At 45.6% G+C, this 26,357-nt stretch overlaps 1 protein-coding gene across 1 annotated transcript; it reads left to right on the top strand.

Annotated features, from left to right (window-relative positions):
- The first annotated feature begins 1,433 nt into the window (after positions 1 to 1,433).
- On the top strand, positions 1,434 to 24,930 carry LOC311227002 (TBC1 domain family member 20). Its single transcript, XM_084312496.1, has 9 exons — positions 1,434 to 1,606; positions 2,148 to 2,202; positions 14,836 to 14,966; positions 18,491 to 18,571; positions 18,677 to 18,863; positions 19,326 to 19,427; positions 19,811 to 19,952; positions 21,063 to 21,247; positions 22,138 to 24,930. The coding sequence occupies exons 1-9, from the start codon at positions 1,540 to 1,542 to the stop codon at positions 22,409 to 22,411; spliced, it is 1,224 nt and encodes a 407-aa protein (XP_084168622.1). The 5' UTR covers positions 1,434 to 1,539; the 3' UTR covers positions 22,412 to 24,930.
- Positions 24,931 to 26,357: the final 1,427 nt, after the last annotated feature.

Here is a 26,357-nt window from a genome sequence, read left to right as displayed (position 1 = left end):
TAATGCAAATGTAGAATGGACCGAAGGACCCATGTCACACTTTTTCTTTACTCATTTTTTGTCTATTTGTTTTAATTTATGTACTGTGTATTGTCTATGAATGTTGTCTATGTATGTTGTTGAAAAAATGAAAAAAAAAATGTAAGTTTAAAAAAAAAAGGTTAACGTTCTGTTGTGTGGCAGTGAAAGGGTTAAAGAGCACCTACGGGAGGCTGCAATTCTAAACTGGCCACCGTAAAGGTCCAACCCCCCCCCAAATAGACAGTCTCCTCCCCACCGTACTATGTATATATATATGTATATATTTTCTCCCCACCGGGTGTATATATTTTTTCTCCTACCCACCCACCCCCTCCTAATGTACAGTCTCCTCCCCATCATATGTATATAATATCTGCATATCGTATATGTCACAAATGTAACAGTACTATATACCTGTATGTCATGTATGTCCCTATGCCATAAATGTCATGATGTCATGTATCATGTATCATGTATGTATGTCATAAATGTCACTATGAATTGAAAATGGGGGACCCAACGGCGGTCAGGTGGCGTAGCGGAGATTGCGTTCGTCACCAACCCCGGAGACGCTGGATTCGCCTGTTCGAATCCAGCTCACAGCTCCGGGGTTGTCACCAGCTTGGCTGGCCGTTCACACTAATACAATTGGCAGTATTAGAGGGTGGGAGAAGCTGGCGGGGTGGGTCCGGGTCGTTGTAAACAGCGACTCCTACAGTTCGGTCGGGGTGCCTGCTAAGCACGGATAGGATCTAAGGGCGGTAGTGTGATCCTTCCACACATTACACGCTCTCAGTGAGAGTCCGCGCTGCCAGGTGAAAAGAAGCGGTTGATTGGCTAGACGTGTGTCGGAGGAAGCACGTGATAGCCTCCACTCTCCCAGACCGACTGTGGGGGGTAAGTGCGCAGCGACCAGGAAGGGGATTGGGAATTGGCATAACGACTAACATTGGGATGGGAGAAAATCGGAGGAAAAAGGAGGGGGAAAAAGATAAAAAAAAAAAAATGGGGGACCCAGATGTAAACAAGACAAACGTCTTTCTCTGGTCTGCATCCCCTTAACAATTGTGTGTATTGAGCCGTACTGTATTGTACCCATTCTTAAATCTGTTAAATAAAGTTTTCATTCCATTCATCATTCATTCATTCATCATTCATTCATTCATTCATTCATTCATTCATTCATTCATTCATTCATTCATTCATTCATTCATTCATTCATTCATTCATTCTCCTAAATTACTGCAGAAAACTACATTCAAGACAGAGTGAGCGACGTGCGGAGGCTAAGCCAATGGCACGCAAGGATCAGCCCTCGTCACAGTTCTAACCAATCAGAGAGCAGCTCGACGACTTCAAGTTCGTTACTCCTGAATGCTGCCAGCTGTTCAGGAAACACCACTGCACACAAGCCGCTGTCAGTGTCGTTTCTACGGCTTTAGGAGTGATATTTATTATTTATACATGTATGTGCGATACAGGGAACATATTGATCATCAGTAGAGACGTCAACGGGCGATGAAAAGGCTGAAGAGACATAAAAACAACAGCGGGGTTCGAGTGAATGGGAACGGATCTGTCAGAGGTAAAGTGCACAGAAATACAACGACATGGTTACAGTAGTCCTACGCATACATTTGATGTTAAACATGATTAAAGTACAAGCACACACAGGTGGTAAGTCAGTTCAGCTCCATTCTAGTGCGACTTGCCAGCTGTTAGGCAGGTCATGTTAAATAGTCTTTATTTATCTGGTCTAGTTTTTCCTCTGTACATAGTTATTATTAGATATAAAAGTGTAGTTATTGGAGTTTATGTCGCTTGTTTAAATGTCGGTCAAGATGTCAGACTGAACATTTTCTCTTGACTTCAGTCCAGAACAGTATTGAGGTCAACATGTTGATGTACAGTATACATTATTATCGCTCTCCCCCCTCTGTCTGATTGTCTGTCTGTCTGTCTGTTGTCTGTCTGTCGTCTGTCTGTCCCCTCCCTCACTCTCTGTCTGTCTGTCTGTCTGTCTGTCTGTCTCTCTCTCTCTCTCTCTCTCTCTCTCTCTCTCTCTCTCTCTCTCTCTCTCTCTCTCTCTCTCTCTCTCTCTCTCTCTCTCTCTCTCTCTCCTTCAGAACCAGAGTCATGGAAGAAACAGAAGTTGTTAGAGATTCATCAGGCATTGAACAAGTCAGTCCTGTAGTGTATATTCAAATCTGTATTTATTATAATACAATCTGATATTATTAAACCTATACTCATGTATTATATTCTAATCTGTATTTATATTTTAATCTAATGAGATTGTTAAACCTATACTGTTGTATTATATTCTAATTAGATATTATTTAACATATACTGTTGTATTTATTAAACCTATACTGTATTAGACTATATTATAATCTGTATTATTTTAGATTCATATTACACCTGTTGTGGCTACATTGCACTGGCTTCCTGTATCCTTTATAATCTATTTAAAAGTTATTTTACTTGTATACAAATCCATAAATGGTTTAGCACCTTCATACATTATTCACTTCTTGTCATTTTATGTGAGAAAAAAAATCAAAAGTGGTGAGTAAATGACAATAGGCATATATACACGCACTGTTCAATCACATCTCAGGTATATATACCCCCTCCAATCACTTTCTCAGGTATATATACCCCCTCCAATCACATCTCGGGTATATATACACCCTCCAATCGCATCTCAGGTATATATACACCCTCCAATCACATCTCAGGTATATATACACCCTCCAATCACTTTCTCAGGTATATATACACCCTCCAATCACTTTCTCAGGTATATATACACACCCTCCAATCACATCTCAGGTATATATACACACCCTCCAATCACATCTCAGGTATATATACCCCCTCCAATCACTTTCTCAGGTATATATACCCCCTCCAATCACATCTCGGGTATATATACACCCTCCAATCGCATCTCAGGTATATATACACCCTCCAATCACATCTCAGGTATATATACACCCTCCAATCACATCTCAGGTATATATACACCCTCCAATCACATCTCAGGTATATATACACACCCTCCAATCACATCTCAGGTATATATACTCCCTCCAATCACATCTCAGGTATATATACACACCCTCCAATCACATCTCAGGTATATATACACCCTCCAATCACATCTCAGGTATATATACCCCCTCCAATCACATCTCAGGTATATATACACCCTCCAATCACTTTCTCAGGTATATATACACCCTCCAATCACATCTCGGGTATATATACACACCCTCCAATCACATCTCAGGTATATATACACACCCTCCAATCACATCTCAGGTATATATACACCCTCCAATCACATCTCAGGTATATATACACCCTCCAATCACTTTCTCAGGTATATATACACCCTCCAATCACATCTCAGGTATATATACACCCTCCAATCACATCTCAGGTATATATACCCCCTCCAATCACATCTCGGGTATATATACCCCCTCCAATCACATCTCAGGTATATATACCCCCTTCAATCACATCTCAGGTATATATACACCCTCCAATCACATCTCAGGTATATATACCCCCTCCAATCACATCTCAGGTACACCCTCCAATCACATCTCAGGTATATATACACCCTCCAATCACATCTCAGGTATATATACACCCTCCAATCACTTTCTCAGGTATATATACACCCTCCAATCACTTTCTCAGGTATATATATTGTTGTGAAGGATCAGATTAAACCGAATATGTATATTTATTTATATATATATATTTAATTGTATTTGTATATCGTTTGATATCCCCTGTATATTCCTTGTACAATATGCATTGAATATCCCCGTTTCTACTAAACAGCCCATAATAGTTTCATTCTACCATTGGACGAGAACCTGGCGCCAGGTTGCCATACCCCTAGGTCCAAGTTCAATCGTGCCGCCTAACATGTCGAGGCAACCCCCGGTTCCGCGCAGTAATATGACGGGCGAAATACGAATGGTACTATTTGTTCATAGCGCATATACAGGGGAGGAAACTAACTTTTTGGCTTACCAGCCAACTGGCGAGTATCTGATTTTTTTTACCAGCCAAACAGATTTTTTACCAGACAAAAAAAATCGCTAATTGTGATAATTACTTCTTTGTATGTCAAGCCGCGTCAATGTTGTGTATGCATCTGGGTAGGCACACTGTGCCTTTAAGACAGCACGGTGGTCTTACGACAGTGCTGTGAAGTACCGTCAAGTGTTGTGGTAACGTCAGTTGGGTTGGTGTGCTGTTGTGCACAGTGCACTGGTTGAGCTAGCCCCTTTCGTGACTGCGATGTGCAAGCCAGGGGCTTTTGAGCATGAAATAAAATGTCTAACCTTACGTCGTAGTCCGGTGCTTTTTTGGAAACATTATAGTCATAACAGATACACCTAGCTGGCTGCTTTGAGCACACGGGGCTAACGTTAGCTAGCAAGCAGCTATAGCTAAAACGCTAACTAGAAGCTAACCACTGTATACAGTTCCAGTAGACTAACATTACACCTCTGTGATTTAAATGTGTCCTTAGTAACTTATACTCGAGGGTTGTACTAGGGTTGGATGCAGTTCCCCGTTGGTCAGTCTGTCTGTTTTCCATCTTCTGCTGTGTTTAACGTTATCTGTTTGCGAGTGCTCCTGATGGCTAGCCTAGTACCGCGGGACTTTTATTATTATATGTCCGCGGGTTGGCCAGTACTGCGCAAACGTTTATTAAACATTATAATTATATGTCCGCGGGTGGTCTTGTGCAGTGCTCTCGTGGCACTGTCAACTAAAGCGAACACTCAGAAGACGCGCACTGTTTGCCAGTGCAGTGATTGCAGAATGTTTTATTTTTTTGTATACTCGCCAGCAGGGGAGGAAACTAACTTTTTGGCTTACCAGCCAACTGGCGGGTATCTGATTTTTTTTACCAGCCAAACGTAAAAAATACTAGCATTTGGCCAGTAAAGTGGCCTAATTTCCTCCCCTGCGCATATATATATGGCGCTCGTAAAGTAGAACTTTCTTTTAGTCCAGTTCTTTACCCTCCAACAGAGTGACAGACGCAAAAGCCTCCCCACGACGCACGTGCGGTGTAGTAGGGCCTACTTGGCCCAGAATAGGCATTGAGATATCGTGTAGATTAATAGTTGAATGGTCATAGTTTGGCACCATACCGTCGAGTTGGACGTATTCTATTAAGCTAATAATAGTCTATTTATGTATGGTGCATCGTTCGGTTCGAGTTCTACAGTTATCAGTACCCCCATCGTTCCTGATGTTATCTGGACGCTTATCCAGGCTGGTCAGACCCCTAGTGGTGATTGCATCCGAGGAGCTCCGGGTCAAGAGCGACTGGACCTGTATATTGGATTACTCTACCCGACGACGGCAAGCCTTCCACGGCTCTTGGATTATGCTTTGTGTGCTTTGATTATTCCATGGATAAAGGCCAACACTGTCGAGTGTTGGAATTACCCCCCGGAGAGGACTCCAGGTGAGGCGGCGCTCTACACGTGAGGTCGCACCACGTCTCTCCGTTGTGGACCGGCAGATACCGTTCCACAGAGGGTCCAGCTGTATTCGTCTGCGGCCCGAGGTTCTGTGGGCACTGTGTCCAAGACTTTGGATTCTCCCAAGACACCGTCGGCCAGATGGGATACCGCCAGCGGCTTCTCTAACCCCCCCCCTCCTACTGTCTTACAACCAGCGGGACCCCCCCCCCCCTTAGTGTATCCAGCTATAATCATTTAAGTACCATCGCTATCGTTTCCTAAATATTCCAGGTTGTATACTTACTCCCTGCGCAACCAGAGATTGGACATTCAATGTTGATTTACCTACGAATACTCATTTGCCATAAAAGTGCATATTCAATATTTCAAATCATAAATGTAATTAAGTGAATGTTGTATACACCTTTTGCTGTATTAAATATTCGATTTGGTACATTTGTGTTGGTTCGTTTCATCAGGTGGGAAAGTGTTCATCATACTTATATCTTGTACTGGGTGGCCAGAAGTTAAAGTACATGAGGTAGTGGTATTAAATATCATATCTAACAATACAGTCAGGGAATTGTACCCCTCAGCTACAATTGGTCCTTCGAGCCGGATGGTAACTAGTGTAATATTAATATAGTGTTATTAATATCGAAATGGCCTATGATGAACACTCCACGAAACGATCCTCCTAACCTAGAACGCCCGTGGCGCAGACGACAGACACCTCAGTACTTAGAGGCTTACACTGTCAGTCAACTACCTAGCCTTCGACAAACGGTAAACGTGGTAAAAGTAGAAAGTAAAATTATGTCTGACCTTAACGACCAGGTTTCCCCGACCACAGAGGCCCTAGTAGGTCCTAATGTAACTGACCAAGCCCACGGTGGGGACCAGGAGGGAATTGACATGCCTTTACCCCCCGCCACTACTAAAGAAGTAGTCCCCGACACGCCCCGGGAGGAAGATAACCCTACAGAGAGAGAACTCTGCACGGAAGAAGAAGAGGAGAGCGCCGAGGAACTAGAGCTCCAGGACTCCCCAACGAGTACCCCCAGGAGCGGTTCACGCAGGAGCGGCTCACCTCCACTACCGCCTTCCCCCAGCGAAGCGGAGAGGATACTACAACAGGCGTTCCTCGTCAGCCTGACAGCCTCTACCGAACGCGATCGGCTCCAAGCACAGACGCTTAGCGAGCGCGAACGTCTCCAAGCACAGGCGACCAGCGAGCGTGAACACCTCCAAGCACAGCAACGGAGCGAAGAACAGCGCACAAGTCTGGAGATGAGACGCTTCCAGATGGAAGAGAATATGGCAAGAGACCGGGCCGACGCCCAGCGCGCCGCTGCCGGTGCCCAAAGAGACGCAGAGCGCGACAGACTACAAGCGCAACTAATAGAGCAGCTGATCAAAAGGACAACTCCCTCTCCCTCCGCCAGGGGCTCAAGGAACTCGTCGAGACAGCAGTCAAGAGCAGCGTCACCGCAACGAGCAAGCGACCCTGAACTTGACCAACAGACCGAGTCTAGACCCCCCGCAGACCCCCTTCCCATACCAGTCCAAGCGAGACCCAGCTACAAGGAAGGAGCGGCCTACACTGCGGAGAAGCTAAATAAACGATTACAGGATCTGGAAGATTTGATAGAAGAAGAAGAGGGAGAAGAGGAGAACCAAGCCCGACGACAGCACAGTACTCCACCAGACCAGGAGGTCCCATACAGTCCAGGCTATACCCCCGCGGCGCTGCGCTACAGACCCCCGACTCTATTTACGGGTGAGCACGACGCACGACCAGCCCCGAGGAACAGTACCTGGACCAGCGGGCCATGGTACCCTGCCAGTACCAGCCCACAGCGAGGCGCAAGAGGGGACTCGCCCAGGAGGTCTCTCCCCCAACGCTCGCCGATGTATCAGCCATCCACGGCGTCATACAACGCCACGCCGTCATTCCCAGACTTCGCCTATGAGAGTCGAGCACAGTACACGGAGCTCCGGATGTGTTTAGAGACAATGATGGTGGATGTCGCTGATGAACGCCACAAGTATGCAATATTATTGAAGCACCTGAAAGTACCGCGAGCGCACAATATAGCGCTAGCCTATGCTACCTCCTCGACCCCATACACAGCGGCCCTTGCAGCGCTGGATCAAAGATATGGACGTATATGGGATTACGTAATCCAGGAGATAAGGCATATTGACCGCCTACCCCCAGCCACAGACAACCGCTCACTAGACGACCTGTCAATCAAAGTGCAGTCCCTGGTGGGGATGCTGGGAGCTCAACGGGAGAAGGGCAGGCATGAGCTGTACGCCAACTCTAACGTTGAGAGGATTTTGGAGAAGCTGCCACCCGCAAGACAGGAGCGCTTTCGGCGGCAGAGGGACTACCGAGATCCCGACGGCCCCGAGCCATCCCTCCTTGATCTGGCCGACTTCCTGGCGAGAGAGGTCAGCAGCTTACGACTGGACACCTTCGGGCGGAGCACGCCAAGCTCCAGAGAGGGACCCAGGAGAATAAGTGATGGAAGAAGATCGGTGACTGTCATGCACCAATCAGAGTCAGTACCGAGCAGTAAGAGTCACAGCACCCCCTCGAGAAAGGAGAAGTGGAAGATAGCGTGTCCCTACTGTGAGAAAGAACACTGGCTGTCACAATGTGACTCATTCACAAAGATGAATGCAGAAGAAGTGAGCCAATGGATAAAGTCCAACCTGCGCTGTTATCGATGTGCGCGGCCCCACATGGCAGCCGAATGCCGCCTAAAGAAAAGGTGCAGCCGGTGCGATGGAGCCCATCTAGATATACTACACGATAGTAACGGAAGACGGCCTATACCTGCACCACGGAGCGGCACCAAGGCAAGTGTCATGTACATTGACCCCGCCAGCAGCAACGGAGCTCAAGTGCTCTTAAAGGTAGTCCGTGTGACATTGAGCTACCAGGATAAAGTCATGGACACTTACGCCGTCCTTGATGACGGGTCAGAGAAGACCCTTCTGCTCGCCTCCGCTGCGACTCAGCTGGGACTGCGGGGGAGCAAGAACGAAATGACGATTCGGACAATAAGAAGAGATTTAAAGACGATAAAGGGCGAGAATGTCTCCTTCACTATCGCAGCCAACGGGCAGCCAGAGCGACGGTACAAGATCACAAATGCTTTCACCAGCCAAGAAATAGGACTCTCGCAGTACACCTACCCTGTCACCAAGTTGATGGATAAATATGTGCACCTGCGCCAATTACCTATCCCGCTCATAGACGGCGCTACCCCGACCCTGTTGATAGGCTCCGACCATGCAGAACTCATAGTCCCGATTGACCGGGTCCATACAGGCCCCCGAGGCTGTCCTGCAGCAGTCGAGACCCGCCTAGGATGGACATTACAAGGCTCCCTCGCTAAATCTCTCAACCGAACAGCAGCCACTAGCTGCTTCCACTCCAGAACGACAGAAGAAGACACCACTCTCCTGCAGCATGTCGAGAGGCTATGGACCCTAGAGACAATGCCCTTTAAGAACGAAAAGAAAGACATTCGCTCTAAAGAAGACATTTACGCCATCAACCTACTCGAGCAGGGGACAAAGAGAGTCACAGTCGGCGGAGTGATGAGATACGCAACTCCACTCCTGAGGCGAGAGGGAATGCCCCCCTTTCACGCAAAGAAAGACGCCACGGAGCGCTATCTACTGAACACAGAGCGGCGCCTAGCCAAAGACCCCGCTCAACAGAGTGTGTACCGAGCTGAGATTGAGAAGCTAATCACAGCGGGACACGTAACAAAGATTGACATTAAAGAGGCCGATCAGACGACCGAATCATGGTACGTGCCGCATCACAAGGTCCATCACAATGGCAAGGATCGCATTGTGTTTAACTGCAGCTACCAGATCGGATCCCAAAATCTGAATAAAGAGCTCTTGCCCGGCCCCACACTCGGCCCCTCCCTACTAGGCGTGCTACTGCGCTTCCGCCAGGACAAGGTGGCTATAAGCGGGGATATCAAAGGGATGTTCTTGCAAGTGAGACTAGTAGAGGAGGACAAGCCTCTCATACGGTTCCTATGGAGAGAGAAGATCGGAGATGAGAACCCATCCATCTACCAGTGGGAAGTACTCCCCTTCGGAACCACATGCAGCCCGTGCTGTGCTACATTTGCACTACAGAAACACGTCACAGAGGACCCAGCAGCAGATGAAGAGGTCCAACACAGTGTGAAGAACAGTTTCTACGTAGACAACTGTCTACAAAGCGTCTCGACTCAAGAAGAAGCCGAGGCTCTCCTAATCAAGTTACGCGCCTCCCTAATCAAAGGAGGCTTTGATCTCAGGCAGTGGGCCAGCAGTGACCCGCACGTATTGCGCAGCCTCTCCTCCGCAGACAAGGCTGCCAGCAGCGAGACCTGGATGGCGACAATCCCAGGAGAAGCCCAAGAAATGACACTAGGATTAGTCTGGCGCTTCAAAACAGACTCGCTCCACTATAGACACAAACCCTTGGCTCCAGAGCAAGGAAGGTCGGCGGCGATACCGACCACCAGACGGAGTGTGTACAGAACACTCGCCAGACAATATGACCCGCTGGGATGTATTCTACCTTACACCACCAGGGCAAAGATGATTGTACGAGCACTATGGGACAAGGACCAGGGCTGGGACGACCCAATACCCGCACACCTTGCCTCAACATGGAGAGAGTGGGAGACGGAACTCCGCTCACTCCCAGGTGTCAATATACGCCGCAGCTACTTCCCATCCACAGTGAGGCCAGAGACATGCGAGATTGAGCTACACGTCTTCAGCGACGCCTCCGAAGTAGCCTACGGATCGGTTGCCTATTTGCGTGCCCAAGAGATGGGAGGAGAGATACACACTGCTTTCATACTGGCCCGCTCAAGAATAGCCCCACGTAAGCAACAATCTATCCCACGTCTAGAGCTCTGCGCAGCCCTCGCAGGAGCGCATCTAGCCACGTTAATCCAACGTGAACTCACCATTCCGGTGCATAGAACAATCTTGTGGTCAGATTCCACGACAGTACTCGCATGGATTAAGTCTGATTCATGCAGATACAAAGTCTTCGTGGGAGTCAGAGTCACCGAGATTCAAGAATTAACAGAAGAAGCAAGCTGGAGGTATGTGGATACCAAACACAACCCAGCTGACGTCATCACCCGGGGAATGTCCCTGGATGACCTAACCCGTCGCAACATCTACAGTGACGGACCAGCATTCCTCCAGCTCCCGGAAGGAGATTGGCCTACGCCCACCCCGAGGGAAGCAAGTAGCGAGGAGGCTGAGAACAAGAAGCCTATGTTCTGTGGACTGAGCACTGTCGCCTCCACAGACCCGAACATAGATGACTGCATTACCCTAGAGAGTGCGCAACAAAGAACATTCCTGCGGCACCACCCAGAGATTCAGTCCACCACTGACATGTCAGCAGCTGACTACGAAGAAGCAGAACTTCTTCTACTACAACGAGCCCAGAGAGACTTGTTCCCCGATGAGCTAGACTGTCTACAGGGAGGAAACCCCGTCCCATCAGACAGCAGACTGATTCACCTGGCACCAGAGAGTGACGCACATAATCTCATCAGAGTGGGTGGTCGCCTGCGGAGAGCCCCCGATCTACCAGATGACATTAAGCACCCGATCGTCTTGAACAGCCGACACAAGGTCACAGAGCTGATCATAAAGAAATACGACGAGGATGTGCACCACGCAGGAGCAGAGAGAGTCTTCGCGGAGATCAGACGTCGTTATTGGATATTGCAAGGGAGAGAAGCAGTACGGCGCTTCCAGCGAACCTGTCTAGACTGCTGTAAGTGGCGCGCGCAGCCCAGCATACCACGGATGGCTGACCTACCCCCCTGTCGCCTCCGAATCGGCGACAAGCCATTCCACTCCACAGGCATGGACTGTTTTGGCCCGTTGTATATAAAGAGAGGAAGAGGCACCGAGAAGCGGTGGGGTATTGTATTCAAATGCATGACCACCAGAGCGATACATATCGAGCTCCTTCCGACCATGAGCACAGACTCATTCCTTATGGCCTTCCGGAGATTCATATCACGGAAAGGACAACCGTCTACATTGTTGTCTGATCACGGGACCAACTTCAAAGGTGGAGAAAGAGAGCTGAGAGAGAGCTTCCAAGCTATGGGCCCAGAACTTAAGACCCACCTCGCTCCAGCCCAGGTTGACTTCCAGTTTAATCCCCCGAACGCACCCCACTTCGGTGGAACCTGGGAACGAGAAGTACGTTCTATAAAGACAGCCCTGTATGCCGTACTCGGAGCCCAGACTGTGGCAGAGGAAGTCCTAATGACAGTCCTCACGGAGACCGAGGGAGTATTGAACTCAAAGCCCCTCGGTTACGTCTCCAGTGATGTAGCAGACGTCGACCCAGTCACCCCCAACACACTCCTAATGGGGCAGCTGGACCCCGCGCTACCCCAGACAATGTACAGGCCCGAAGAAGCGAACGGCCGAAGAATGTGGAGGTACAGCCAAGTACTAGCTGACAAGTTTTGGAGCAGCTTCCTACTTCACTACCTACCGTCTCTACAGACCCGCCAGAAGTGGGTAAAAGAGAGAGACAATTTGACAGAAGGAACAGTCGTCATGATAGTTGACCAGTCACTCCCCAGAGCTATGTGGCCGGCTGGCCGCGTAAGCAAAGTGATCACCGGTGCCGATGGCAAGGTCCGAGCAGCTGAAGTACTCGTCCAAGGGCGCACCTACACACGGCCCGTGGCGAGGCTCATAGAACTGCCCCGACTCCCAGATACTATCGATGATGACCATGACCCTATGACTTTGTGAGTTGACTGACCCTTACAGCGGACCTTGAGTGGAAGACAGTGCGGTTAATCTGTCTCTGCTTAGCTAATTAGGTGGGACTAATTAGGGGGCGGCTGTTGTGAAGGATCAGATTAAACCGAATATGTATATTTATTTATATATTTAATTGTATTTGTATATCGTTTGATATCCCCTGTATATTCCTTGTACAATATGCATTGAATATCCCCGTTTCTACTAAACAGCCCATAATAGTTTCATTCTACCATTGGACGAGAACCTGGCGCCAGGTTGCCATACCCCTAGGTCCAAGTTCAATCGTGCCGCCTAACATGTCGAGGCAACCCCCGGTTCCGCGCAGTAATATGCCGGGCGAAATACGAATGGTACTATTTGTTCATAGCGCATATATATATGGCGCTCGTAAAGTAGAACTTTCTTTTAGTCCAGTTCTTTACCCTCCAACAGAGTGACAGACGCAAAAGCCTCCCCACGACGCACGTGCGGTGTAGTAGGGCCTACTACCCAGAATAGGCATTGAGATATCGTGTAGATTAATAGTTGAATGGTCATAGTTTGGCACCATACCGTCGAGTTGGACGTATTCTATTAAGCTAATAATAGTCTATTTATGTATGGTGCATCGTTCGGTTCGAGTTCTACAGTTATCAGTACCCCCATCGTTCCTGACGTTATCTGGACGCTTATCCAGGCTGGTCAGACCCCTAGTGGTGATTGCATCCGAGGAGCTCCGGGTCAAGAGCGACTGGACCTGTATATTGGATTACTCTACCCGACGACGGCGAGCCTTCCACGGCTCTTGGATTATGCTTTGTGTGCTTTGATTATTCCATGGATAAAGGCCAACACTGTCGAGTGTTGGAATTACCCCCCGGAGAGGACTCCAGGTGAGGCGGCGCTCTACACGTGAGGTCGCACCACGTCTCTCCGTTGTGGACCGGCAGATACCGTTCCACAGAGGGTCCAGCTGTATTTGTCTGCGGCCCGAGGTTCTGTGGGCACTGTGTCCAAGACTTTGGATTCTCCCAAGACACCGTCGGCCAGATGGGATACCGCCAGCGGCTTCTCTAACCCCCCCCCTCCTACTGTCTTACAACCAGCGGGACCCCCCCCCCCCCTTAGTGTATCCAGCTATAATCATTTAAGTACCATCGCTATCGTTTCCTAAATATTCCAGGTTGTATACTTACTCCCTGCGCAACCAGAGATTGGACATTCAATGTTGATTTACCTACGAATACTCATTTGCCATAAAAGTGCATATTCAATATTTCAAATCATAAATGTAATTAAGTGAATGTTGTATACACCTTTTGCTGTATTAAATATTCGATTTGGTACATTTGTGTTGGTTCGTTTCATCAGGTGGGAAAGTGTTCATCATACTTATATCTTGTACTGGGTGGCCAGAAGTTAAAGTACATGAGGTAGTGGTATTAAATATCATATCTAACAATACAGTCAGGGAATTGTACCCCTCAGCTACATATATATACCCCCTCCAATCACATCTCAGGTATATATACACCCTCCAATCACATCTCTGGTATATATACACCCTCCAATCACATCTCAGGTATATATACACCCTCCAATCGCATCTCAGGTATACACCTTCCAATCACATCTCAGGTATATATACACACTGTCCAATCACTTTCTCAGGTATATATACACCCTCCAATCACATCTCAGGTATATATACACCCTCCAATCACATCTCAGGTATATATACACCCTCCAATCGCATCTCAGGTATATACCTTCCAATCACATCTCAGGTATATATACACACTGTCCAATCACTTTCTCAGGTATATATACACCCTCCAATCACATCTCAGGTATATATACACCCTCCAATCACTTTCTCAGGTATATACACACACTGTCCAATTACCATCTCGTTCTCAGCTACTATATCCCAAAACTTTGGAACACTATCCCGCAAGTCGGACTCGGTTGGCACTTAAAAAAAAGAAAACAGCTTAAAACGTACCTTTTTAAACTAGCCTTTAAATGAATTATTATCTTTATTCTATTGTCTTATTTTTCTTTTTCTAATCTTTTTCATTATTTGATTATTATTACATTATTTTTTATTTTAGTTATTTTGTAATGTCTCATTTTACTGTTTTATTTTATCTTATTGTTTACTGTATAATTTTGCTTTATTATTTTAACAATTTAATATGTCAGTCTTAAGTCTTACTGTTTGTCTTATTTCGCTATTTTTACTATCTTATCAAAAACAATTTATTACCATTTATATCATTTTAATGTCTTGTTATTTCCATCCTTATGAGTGTTTATTATCCTCCTGTTTAGTTTTTTGTGTAAAGCACTTTGAGCTGCAATCTGAATGCATGGTGCTATATAAATAAAGTTGTTGTTGTTGTTATTATTATTATTATTATTATTATTATTATTATTATTATTATTATAATGTGTTTTCTGTCATGTTTGCCAGTGACCCGGTGGACATTGAGGCCCTGAGGAGAGCAGCCATCAGCGAAGCAGGATTCTTGACTAACGAACTGAGGAGGAAGGCCTGGCCTAAGATGCTGAACATCAATATATATGACCTGCCGCATAAGCCTGGTTAGTAATACTAACTACTAGGGATGTCCGATATTATCGGCAGATATCTGCATTAAAATGCTAAGAGGATGTATGCTGACAAGATGGAGGCACAAATGGCACAGAATGACACGAGGCTTATGGCAGGGACTGAGGACGATAACTGACTACAAAGTCAGCGCCCCCTCAATGGGGAGCGACGACGCCTCCCTCGCGGACCAGCTCAACACCTTCTACGCGCGGTTTGGTGCAAACAATGGCGCTGCTAGCTCAACGGCTAGTGACGTCACTGGCGCGCCGGCTGTTGTGGAGGGGGGGGGGGCATCCGCGGGGGACCGGGGATGCTCTCTCATTGACGGTACACAGTGTGAGAAGAGCATTTATGCAGGTGAACACCAGAAAGGCGGCTGGCCCAGATGGAATAACAGGACGCATACTTAAGTCCTGTGCTAACCATCTAGCCCCTGTGTTCACCACCATATTTAATCGATCCCTGAAGGAGTCAGTGGTCCCTGCCTGCTTCAAGATGTCCACCATTATCCCGGTACCAAAGAAACCCTCCCCAGCAGGTCTCAATGACTACAGACCGGTGGCACTCACCTCTGTGGCCATGAAATGTTTTGAGAGGCTGGTCAAGGACCACATTTGTGCCTCCCTCCCCAGTGATATGGACCCTATGCAATTTGCATACAGGCCAAACAGGTCCACTGACGATGTGGTCTCCCAAGTACTGCACAGCACCCTCTCTCACCTGGACCGTCAGAAGGGGGGCTATGTGAGACTGTTGTTCATTGACTACAGCTCAGCGTTCAACACCATAGTCCCCACCAGACTGGTGGACAAGCTGATCGAGCTAGGTCTGAGCTCCGCTCTGAGCGCCTGGATACTGGACTTTCTGAGTGAAAGGCCCCAGGCGGTCAGGGTGGGGGGTCAGACCTCCAACACCATCACCCTGAGCATCGGGTCCCCCCAGGGCTGTGTTCTGAGCCCCCTGCTGTACTCACTATACACACATGACTGTGTGGCCAAGTTCAGCTCCAACTCCATAGTGAAGTTTGCGGACGACACAGTGGTGGTGGGGCTGATCTCGGACAACGACGAGAAGGCCTACCGGGAGGAGGTTGAGGTACTGGAACGCTGGTGCCAGGACAACAGCCTGCTCCTGAACATTGGTAAAACCAAGGAGCTGATCATGGATTATAGGAGAGGACAGCAGGAGACACACACCACTGAGGATTAACGGGGCTACCGTGGACAGGGTGAGCAGCTTTAAGTACCTGGGGGTCCACATCGCAGAGGATCTGACATGGACAACACACATAGACTCAGTCGTAAAAAAGGCGAAGCAACGCCTCTACCACCTGAGACAGTTAAGGAAGTTCAGAGTATCTGGGAAGATACTCCAGTCCTTCTACTCCGGAGCTGTAGAGGGCATCTTGACTGGAAACATCACTGCCTGGTATGGAAACAGCACGGCACAGGACAAGAAGGCCCTACAGAGAGTGGTGCGCTCAGCCGAGCGTACCACGGGTATTGCACTACCACCCCTGCAGGTTCTATACAACAAGAGGTGCAAATCCAGAGCCTGCAGAATAATGAAAGACCCACACCACCCCAACAACAGCCTGTTCATGCTGCTGAGGTCAGGCAGACGCCTGCGAACACAAGCTGCTAGGACAGAGAGACTTCGGCTCAGCTTCTTCCCCCAGGCCATCAGAGCCCTGAACACTGAACTCTCCACACACAAGCACACATGAGCACACACAACACACACACTGTACACCATCACACACTAGCAGCCACTTTAACATGAGCAAGCACACACTCATGCTGCACACGCCCACTAAGGAAAGGTCACTTTAAAAATAGTATAGTATAACCGGTGATTGTATAAATTAGCATGTACAGAAAGACACTACCAAAGGACCTAGTATGTCCTCCATGCTCTGTAAATAACTTATGTACATATACCGATATGCCCTAACATGTTACTTGTTTATTGCACAATGTTACTTGTTTATTGCACAATGTTGATTCTATTATATGTTATTTGCACATCGTTGCGGGCAAGACCACCCGCATTTCATTGTATAGTTGTATGCCGTGACAAATAAATCTTTTGACTTGACTTGATATCGGAAAATATCGGTATCGGTTAAAAAAAGATTTTTTTATTTATTTTTTTTACATTTCTATCACCTTTATTTACCCAGGCAAGCAAGTAAGAACAAATTCTGATTTTATTTATTGTCAAAAGTATGCATAATGTTGTGTTAATTCCACAACAAGAGATATGTAATGTTAATTACCTGAAATTATTCAATTTTTTGGGGGGGGGGGAACCCTGCATATATCGGTATCGGTTGATATCGGAAATTAAGAGTTGGACAATATCGGTATATCGGTATCGGTAAAAAAGCCAATATTGAGCATCCCTACTAACTACTGAACATGAATATATATGACCTGCCACATAAGCCTGGTTAGTAATACTAACTACTGAACATGAATATATATGACCTGCCACATAAGCCTGGTTAGTAATACTAACTACTGAACATGAATATATATGACCTGCCACATAAGCCTGGTTAGTAATACTAACTACTGAACATCAATATATATGACCTGCCACATAAGCCTGGTTAGTAATACTAACTACTGAACATCAATATATATGACCTGCCACATAAGCCTGGTTAGTAATACTAACTACTGAACATGAATATATACGACCTGCTATTGTAGTAATATTGTATTCTAGGTAGAGATTTGAGAGACAACCATACGGACTGTATCTCTGTTTGTCTAGTTTTTAAAGTGTGGATTGGTTCCTCCTCCTTTGTCCGGTTTCATCAACCTCAAGTCTGCCTCAACCAGGAACACTAGAGGTGCGGCAAGTACCATACCATACTGTACAATCCCTTTAAAAAAAAGTATTTGGCCAGGCCGTCTTCTCATACAGAGCATCCCACCAATGGAACTCAATTCCTCAAACAATTAGAGTGTCCACATCATACTATTCATTCAAGTGCAGGGTTAGGGAATGGCTCATTGAAAATCAAAACTGTCAACACTGGGGTGTCTGTGTGTGTATGTGTGTGTGTGTGGATATGGTGCGTCTGTCTATATCTGGGTCTCTTAATATGTCATGATGTGCTCTGTCCTTGTGTCCATGACTGTATTGTGACCTGTATCCCTACTATGTCTATGTGCTTTTGTTGTGTTTTTATTCTAATGTTATTTATCTTGATTTTATTCTGTTTTTATTGCTAACCCTTTTTTTACACAGGATTTTAGCCTGTACCTTCTGGCAGGGGGACTGCCAATGGAAATGAGCCTTTTGGCTAAAATTGGGTGCATTTACATCTGTAAAATGTTTTATTAATGTACACTGTCCCCCTTGAACAAATAAAGTAAACCTAACCTAAACCTGTGTTGTAGTAATATTGTATTAATATTGTGTTCCAGGTATTGATCTGACAGAGAACCATACGGACTGTATCTCTGTGGTGTAGTAATATTGTATTCATATTGTGTTCCAGGTATTGATCTGAGAGAGAACCATAAGGACTATAACCAGGTTCTCCTGGATGTCAATAGATCCATGAAGAGGTTCCCTAAAGGTGAGAGGGAGCACACTTTTCCTCTTGACTCTCTGACTCTGACTGACTCTCTCTCTCTCTCTCTCTCTGAGTTCCACGTCTTTGTCTCTCTCCCTTTCTCTCTAGGTATGCCAGCGTCGGAAAGGGCGGTGCTTCAGGAGCAGTTGATTGACATCATCCTGGAGGTTTTAAGGAGGAGTCCTCAGCTCCATTATTACCAAGGTTACCATGACGTCGCCGTGACGCTGCTGCTGCTGGTGGGAGAGAGGACGGCTATCGGCATGCTAGACGCACTGTCCAATCACCATCTGAGGTATATACACACACGGTCCAATCACCATCTGAGGTATATACACGCACTGTCCAATCACCATCTGAGGTATATACACGCACTGTCCAATCACCATCTCAGGTACATACACTCACTGTCCAATCACATCTCAGGTACATACTCACTGTCTAATCACATCTCAGGTATATACACGCACTGTCCAATCACATCTCAGGTACATACTCACTGTCCAATCACATCTCGGGTACATACTCACTGTCCAATCACATCTCAGGTACATACAGTACTCACTGTCCAATCACATCTCGGGTACATACAGTACTCACTGTCCAATCACATCTCGGGTATATACACATCTCAGATATATACACACACGATGGATGGATGGATATATAGACAGGCAGACATTTGCAAAGTATGAATCTCTCTCTCTCTCTCTCTCTCTCTCTCTCTCTCTCTCTCTCTCTCTCTCTCTCTCTGCAGGGATTTTATGGATCCTACCATGGACAGCACCAAACACATTCTCAACTACTTGATGCCCATAGTAGAGCAGGCTGATCCTGACCTACATGACTTCATGGTCAGGTACACACACTGAGTAAACTGAGTAGTCATTGCTGGGAGATGAATGACTGACTCTCACCAGCAGAGGGCAGAAGATGTCTTAATTTGGTCTGATATGTTTACAGGGAAACGCGTGTGTGTCAGAAAAACAAGTAATTTTTTGCAAGTCTAAGTCACATCTCAAGTCTTTCTTTCTCTATGTCTCTCTCTCTGCCTGTCTGTCTGTCTGTCTGTCTGTCTGTCTGTCTGTCTGTCTGTCTGTCTGTCTGTCTGTCTGTCGCTCTCTCTCTCTCTCTCTCTCTCTCTCTCTCTCTCTCTCTCTCTCTCTCTATGTCTCTATGTCTCTGTCTCTCTCTCTGACCTGAAGACTTCATCTAGTGTGTGTTTTGATGTTGTGTCTCCAGGTCGGAGGTGGGCACCATCTTTGCTCTGTCGTGGTTGATCACATGGTACGGCCACGTCCTATCGGAGGTCAGACACACCCTCAGGCTGTATGACTACTTCCTGGCTTCACATCCCTTAATGCCCATCTACCTTGCTGCCACGGTACCACGGTCATGCACACACACGCGCGCGCGCACACATGCGTGTGTGTTCTGCTACTGTAGCAAGCTTGTGTGTGTTATGTGTGTGTATGTTATATATTAGGGCTGTCAAAATGAATGCTTTAACTTTGGAGATTAATTTAAATTATTTAAAGCATTAAAATAAATTAATCTAGATTAATCTATGGAGTGAAAAATCTTCAATTTTAGCGCCGCGGAGAAAGAGGTCTAGCTGAGTCAATGTTGATGGTTTTGTTGAACATTTGTATTTCACAGGAGAGAAACTGTATTCAAAGAAAGCTATTAAAATAGTCTTTGAATCTAAATATACTTTCTTTGTGTTGATTTTACATTAATTCCATGATTTTACTCAAGTAAATATATGTTACAAGCTTCGGTCTTAAGTAGAAAAATGCTATTTTTAATCTAGATTAATTACAGAAAATGGTGAGATGAATTAGTTAAATTTTTTTTAAATCTATTGACAGCACTGTGTGTGTGTTCTGCTAGCATGCTTGTGTTCTTGAGCCACAGCTGTTTGAATAAAAGTATTGGAAGAGCTTCATCTTTCCTCCTGCAGACACACTCTCCTCTCATTACCTCTCCTCATTATCTCCTCCTCACTCACTCTCTTGTTCTCTTTTCTCTTCACTCCTCTCATTATCTCTCCTCTCCTTTCCTTCTCTCCTCTCCTCTTGTCTTCTCCCCTCTTCTCCCATCTCTTCTTTCCTCCTTTCTTCACTCCTCTCCTCTTCTTTAGAAATAGAAAGTCACTTTAAAGGAAGGAGGTACTGTATAGTATAGTTTAGATACATTAAGAGTTAAAATTGTAAATTGTATAGTATTGTATATAGGAACCAGTTTCTCAGGAACTTAGCATGTCTTTTTTTGACATGCATATCTTGTGTCTTACCTATTTTATTTTTCTATGCCTATTTTTATTATTTTATTTTGCACAATCAATGCGGGCATGACCACCCGCATTTCACTGTATGCCCTGGTATGTATGTGACAAATAAACCTCTTGATTTTCTCCTCTCCACTCATCTCCTCCTCTCTCCTCTCCACTCATTTCCTCTCCTCCTCTCTCCAACCCCCTCCTCTCCTCTAGATAGTTCTGTATAGAGAGAAGGAGGTGAAACGGACAGAGTGTGATATGGCCATGGTTCACCACCTCCTCTCTCGCATACCCCAGGACCTCCCATACGAGCTCCTGATTGGTCGGTCCCAGGCCCTCTTTGACAAATACCCTCCCTCCTTACTGTCCAGGAGGGCTACTCTGCAGTCTCACAAGAGGTGAGTAGAGGAGAACGACACCAGCCCTTTAGTCACCTCTCTGTATTTTATAAAGACACCAGCCCTTTATTCACATCTGTATTTTATAAAGACACCAGCCTTTTATTCACCTCTCTGTATTTTATAAAGACACCAGCCCTTTATTCACCTCTGTATTTTATAAAGACACCAGCCCTTTATTCACCTCTGTATTTTATAAAGACACCAGCCCTTTATTCACCTCTCTGTATTTTATAAAGACGCCAGCCTTTTATTCACCTCTCTGTATTTTATAAAGACACCAGCCCTTTATTCACCTCTCTGTATTTTATAAAGACACCAGCCCTTTATTCACCTCTCTGTATTTTATAAAGACACCAGCCCTTTAGTCACCTCTCTGTATTTTATAAAGACACCAGCCCTTTATTCACCTCTGTATTTTATAAAGACACCAGCCCTTTATTCACCTCTGTATTTTATAAAGACACCAGCCCTTTATTCACCTCTCTGTATTTTATAAAGACACCAGCCCTTTAGTCACATCTGTATTTTATAAAGACACCAGCCCTTTATTCACATCTGTATTTTATAAAGACACCAGCCCTTTATTCACATCTGTATTTTATAAAGACACCAGCCCTTTATTCACCTCTGTATTTTATAAAGACACCAGCCCTTTATTCACCTCTGTATTTTATAAAGACACCAGCCCTTTATTCACATCTGTATTTTATAAAGACACCAACCCTTTATTCACATCTGTATTTTATAAAGACACCAGCCCTTTATTACTTTATTTATATATTTTTTTACACTCTCTTAAATACATTTTATTTATTTTGTCTGTGGAAATGATTGTATGTAAATAGAAACATGAAGATATAATAAAGAATCTCTCTTTCTCTCTCTAGTCTCTCCATCAGTTCGTTCCAGTCCTTCCAGCTGTCCATCCTCCACCAGAGACCAGACTCGGTGCTTCGTCAGCAGCCGCGTCCCCAGGGCGCCTCCTCCTCCCTGCACGTGGCACGGCCTCTCCCCAGGGCAGGGTGGCGTGAGGGCGGGCAGGCGGGGCGTCTGGTGCGTGTGGCGGTGTGGGGTCTGTCTGCCACGCTGGGGGCGGCGGTGCTGGTGGTGGCTCAGAGTGCCTTGGAGTGGAGCCCCGAGTTACTGCAGCAGCTCTTCTGACCAGGGAGTCATCAGACACATGACACGCCAAGCTCACCCAGCGGACACACACACACACACACACACACACACACACACACACACACACACACACACACACACACACACACACACACACACACACACACACACACACACACACACACACACACACACACACACACACACACATCATTCACTCACTTTTCACGCACGCACGCACACACACACACACACACATATCATTCACTCACTTTTCACACACACACACACACACACACACACACACACACACACACACACACACACACACACACACACACACACACACACACATATCATTCACTCACTTTTCACACACACACACACACACACACACACACACACACACACACACACACACACACACACACACACACACACACACACACACACACACACACACACACATATCATTCACTCACTTTACACACACACACACACACACACACACACATATCATTCACTCACTTTACACACACACACACACACACACACACACACACACACACACACACACACACACACACACACACACATATCATTCACGCACGCACACAAACAAACTCGCCATATGGTACACAGGTAGACAGACAGACTATACTCTTCGTTAGTTATTGATCACCAGGTTGGATTTAATTGAAAAGGAATTGATCCCAGGTATTTTTATTGATGGATGGATGGATTGACAGACAGACAGATGGATGGATGATAGGTAGGTAGATGGATACTGTAGACACACACACAGACACACATACATACACACACACACGCACACATACACACACAGACAGACAGACAGACAGACAGACAGACAGACAGACAGACAGACAGACAGACAGACAGACAGACGCACACACACACACACACACTCAGACAGACGCATACACACACGGACAGCTACACACACACACTCGGACAGACCCACACATACACACACACACACACACACAGACAGACAGACAGACAGACAGACATACACACACACACACTCAGACAGACATACACACACACACACTCAGACAGACATACACACACACACACACACACACACACAGACAGACGCACACATACACACACACTCAGACAGACACACACATACACACACACACAGACAGACGCACATACACTCAGACAGATGCACACATACACACACACTCAGACAGACGCACAGATAGACAAAATCAGACACACAGACAGACAGATAGTTAGTTGACTCAGTGTTGTAACGAGTCAACCAGATTGTAACTGTATGAAGACCAGTCCTCAGCCTCAGTGTGTGTGTGTGACGGGTAAATCATTTTCAATGACAATCATACACATAACAGTACAGTATATACAGTAATACTCATAGAATACTCCTGCAATACAGCATAGACATGGAAAGAATACACAAAGTACCGAATGTACTTATTATTTTTACATTCAAAGCTTCTATTGAAGTTTTCGAATGAAGCTTCGAATGTCTGTCGTTATATTTTATGACATAATCATGAAAAAAATTAAATCCTCAATTTGAATAAAGTGATTAATCTGATTGAGTCTTTTTTTTTTTTTAATTAAATCAACTTTCTTTAATGAATATAACTCGTCAGTTTCGTCAACATAAATATTCCAATAAGGGCACGGTTGGTACGAGTGATGGTGACGTCTTGATGGAGCGTCGAGCGCCAAGCGGATGCAGATAGGCTACATCATTTATGATAAATGTTTAGTTTGAATTTTTATGACTACTCATAATACTATAATAATATAATATTAGTGTAGCCTAATCTTTATCTGCAACTGTGAAGAAAAACCCCATTGGTTTAAACAGAATGAATAGACTCATAAAAAATGTAGTAAATAAATTCGAATGTTGATTTAGAATTCGAATGAAGCTTCGAACTATTCGGTATAGCCCTACAAAGTGAGCAAATAAACTACCGGTAAATACTATTCACCACAGAAAAGTTGTGCTATGTGTAATAGTTCATGATATCTCAACAAGATTCAAGATGACGAGACGGACACACGGTCGCCGTAGGGCTGCGCCGTCTTGCTGAAGATGAATGTAAGGATGGTGTTCTTCTGAAGGAGAACAGAGTCATCGTTTCCACAGGGTTTTAATGAGCACGTTATCGTGTCGTCATGCGGCCTCTGCATTGTGAACAGTGGCTCAGGAGGTAGAGCGTTCGTCTGGTAAACGGAAGATTCCCGGTTAGATTTTGGCTCCTCCCGGCAGCATGTTGAGCAAGGCACTTTAAACAACCCCTAACTATTCCCAATGAGCAAGTCGGCACCTTGCATGGTCGCCTCCGCCGTTGGTGTGTGAGTGAATGGGTGAATGTGAGGCATGTTGTAAAGTGATCAAATCTGTTATTAATAACCAAAAAATAAATGCAGTCCATTTACCATGTATTTTAAATTATGTGGCTTTAAACTACAGATGATGGTTTTGTTTGTATCAACTGCTCATGGATTTACATGGTTTTATCTTCTATGTTCAATAAATTAAACTGATTGTATTTGGTTTCCTGATTGTGATTATTATTAGTTTAGTGAAGGAGAGCTCAGGCCTTCAGGATCCATTATATCAGATAGGAGATAGGCACTCCTTCTAATCATGGAGATGTATTTACTCACTTCCGCTACAATACTATTAATATGAGTGGACCATGATGGTGTTTCATCAATCGTGACACCCAACAATTTGGCTAAGCATTAACCCTTTCACTGCCACACGCCAATGGGTTAACCCTTTCACAACCACACTACAGACGGTTAACCCTTTCACTGCGACAATACAGAAGGTTAACCCTTTCACTGCCACACAACAATGGGTTAACCCTTTCACAACCACACTACAGACGGTTAACCCTTTCACTGTGACAATACAGAAGGTTAAACCTTTCACTGCCACATGACAATGGGTTAACCCTTTCACAACCACACTACAGAAGGTTAACCCTTTCACTACCACACTAGACGGTTAACCCTTTCAATGCGATAATACAGAAGGTTAGCCCTTTCACTGCCACACAACAATGGGTTAACCCTTTCACAACCACACTACAGATGTAGTGAAAGGGTTAACTCTTGTTGAAGCAGCTTGTTAACTTGCTCATTCTCTACAGATAGATACATAGTTGTATCATTTGCATACATCACCATTCCTGCATCTTTTGATACATATGACAAATCATTTACAAAAATAGAGTATAAAAGTGGACCGAGGCAGCTTCCTTATTTCAGTGGAATAGAGACACAGACCCATAACACCAGAGCCAGCTCTGCCGACCTGTGCATTCCAAGGTTCAAAACTAATATGGGCAAATGTTCTGCCGGCGCCACACACCCGCAAACGGGAGATTGAAAAAAAAAAAAAACCACAAGCTGCCGCGCGGACTCTCATCACCGAGAGGGAGAGAAAGGAAGAGAGAGGGAGGGAGGGAGAGAGGGGGCCTTGTCAATAACGGCCTGTCTTTTTTTCTCTCTCTCTCCCACCCCCTCCCTCTCTCTCTCTCTCTCCCACCCCTCTCTCTCTCTCTCTCTCTCTCTCTCTCTCTCTCTCTCTCTCTCTCTCTCTCTCTCTCTCTCTCTCTCTCTCTCTCTCTCTCTCTCTCTCTCTCTCTCTCTCTCTCTCTCTCTCTCTCTCTCTCTCTCTCTCTCTCTCTCTCTCTCTCTGTCTACCAGTCGCAGACTGTGTGGACTGACAGTCACTCAAAGTGCCTATGGGCGGAGCCAGGCCATAACAGCCTGAAATCTTGAGGCTGAAAAATGATGGTTTTGAGTACTTGATTAGAAATATAAAACAATGCATTTAAAAAAAAAAAAACGTACAGATGTCTTCAATAGACTAACAGGAATTGTGTAAAGTTGCCCAAATAGTGCTAGGAATAGCAGTACATGTCCCCTTTAAAAATAGATTTTAAAATGTATGAAAATG

This window comes from Notolepis coatsorum (genome assembly GCF_963971535.1).
Source record: "Notolepis coatsorum genome assembly, chromosome: 4".
NCBI classification, from domain to species: Eukaryota; Metazoa; Chordata; class Actinopteri; order Aulopiformes; family Paralepididae; genus Notolepis; species Notolepis coatsorum.
The sequence above is the reverse complement of the archived record's forward strand: the minus strand, read 5'-3'. Positions and strand labels throughout refer to the sequence as shown.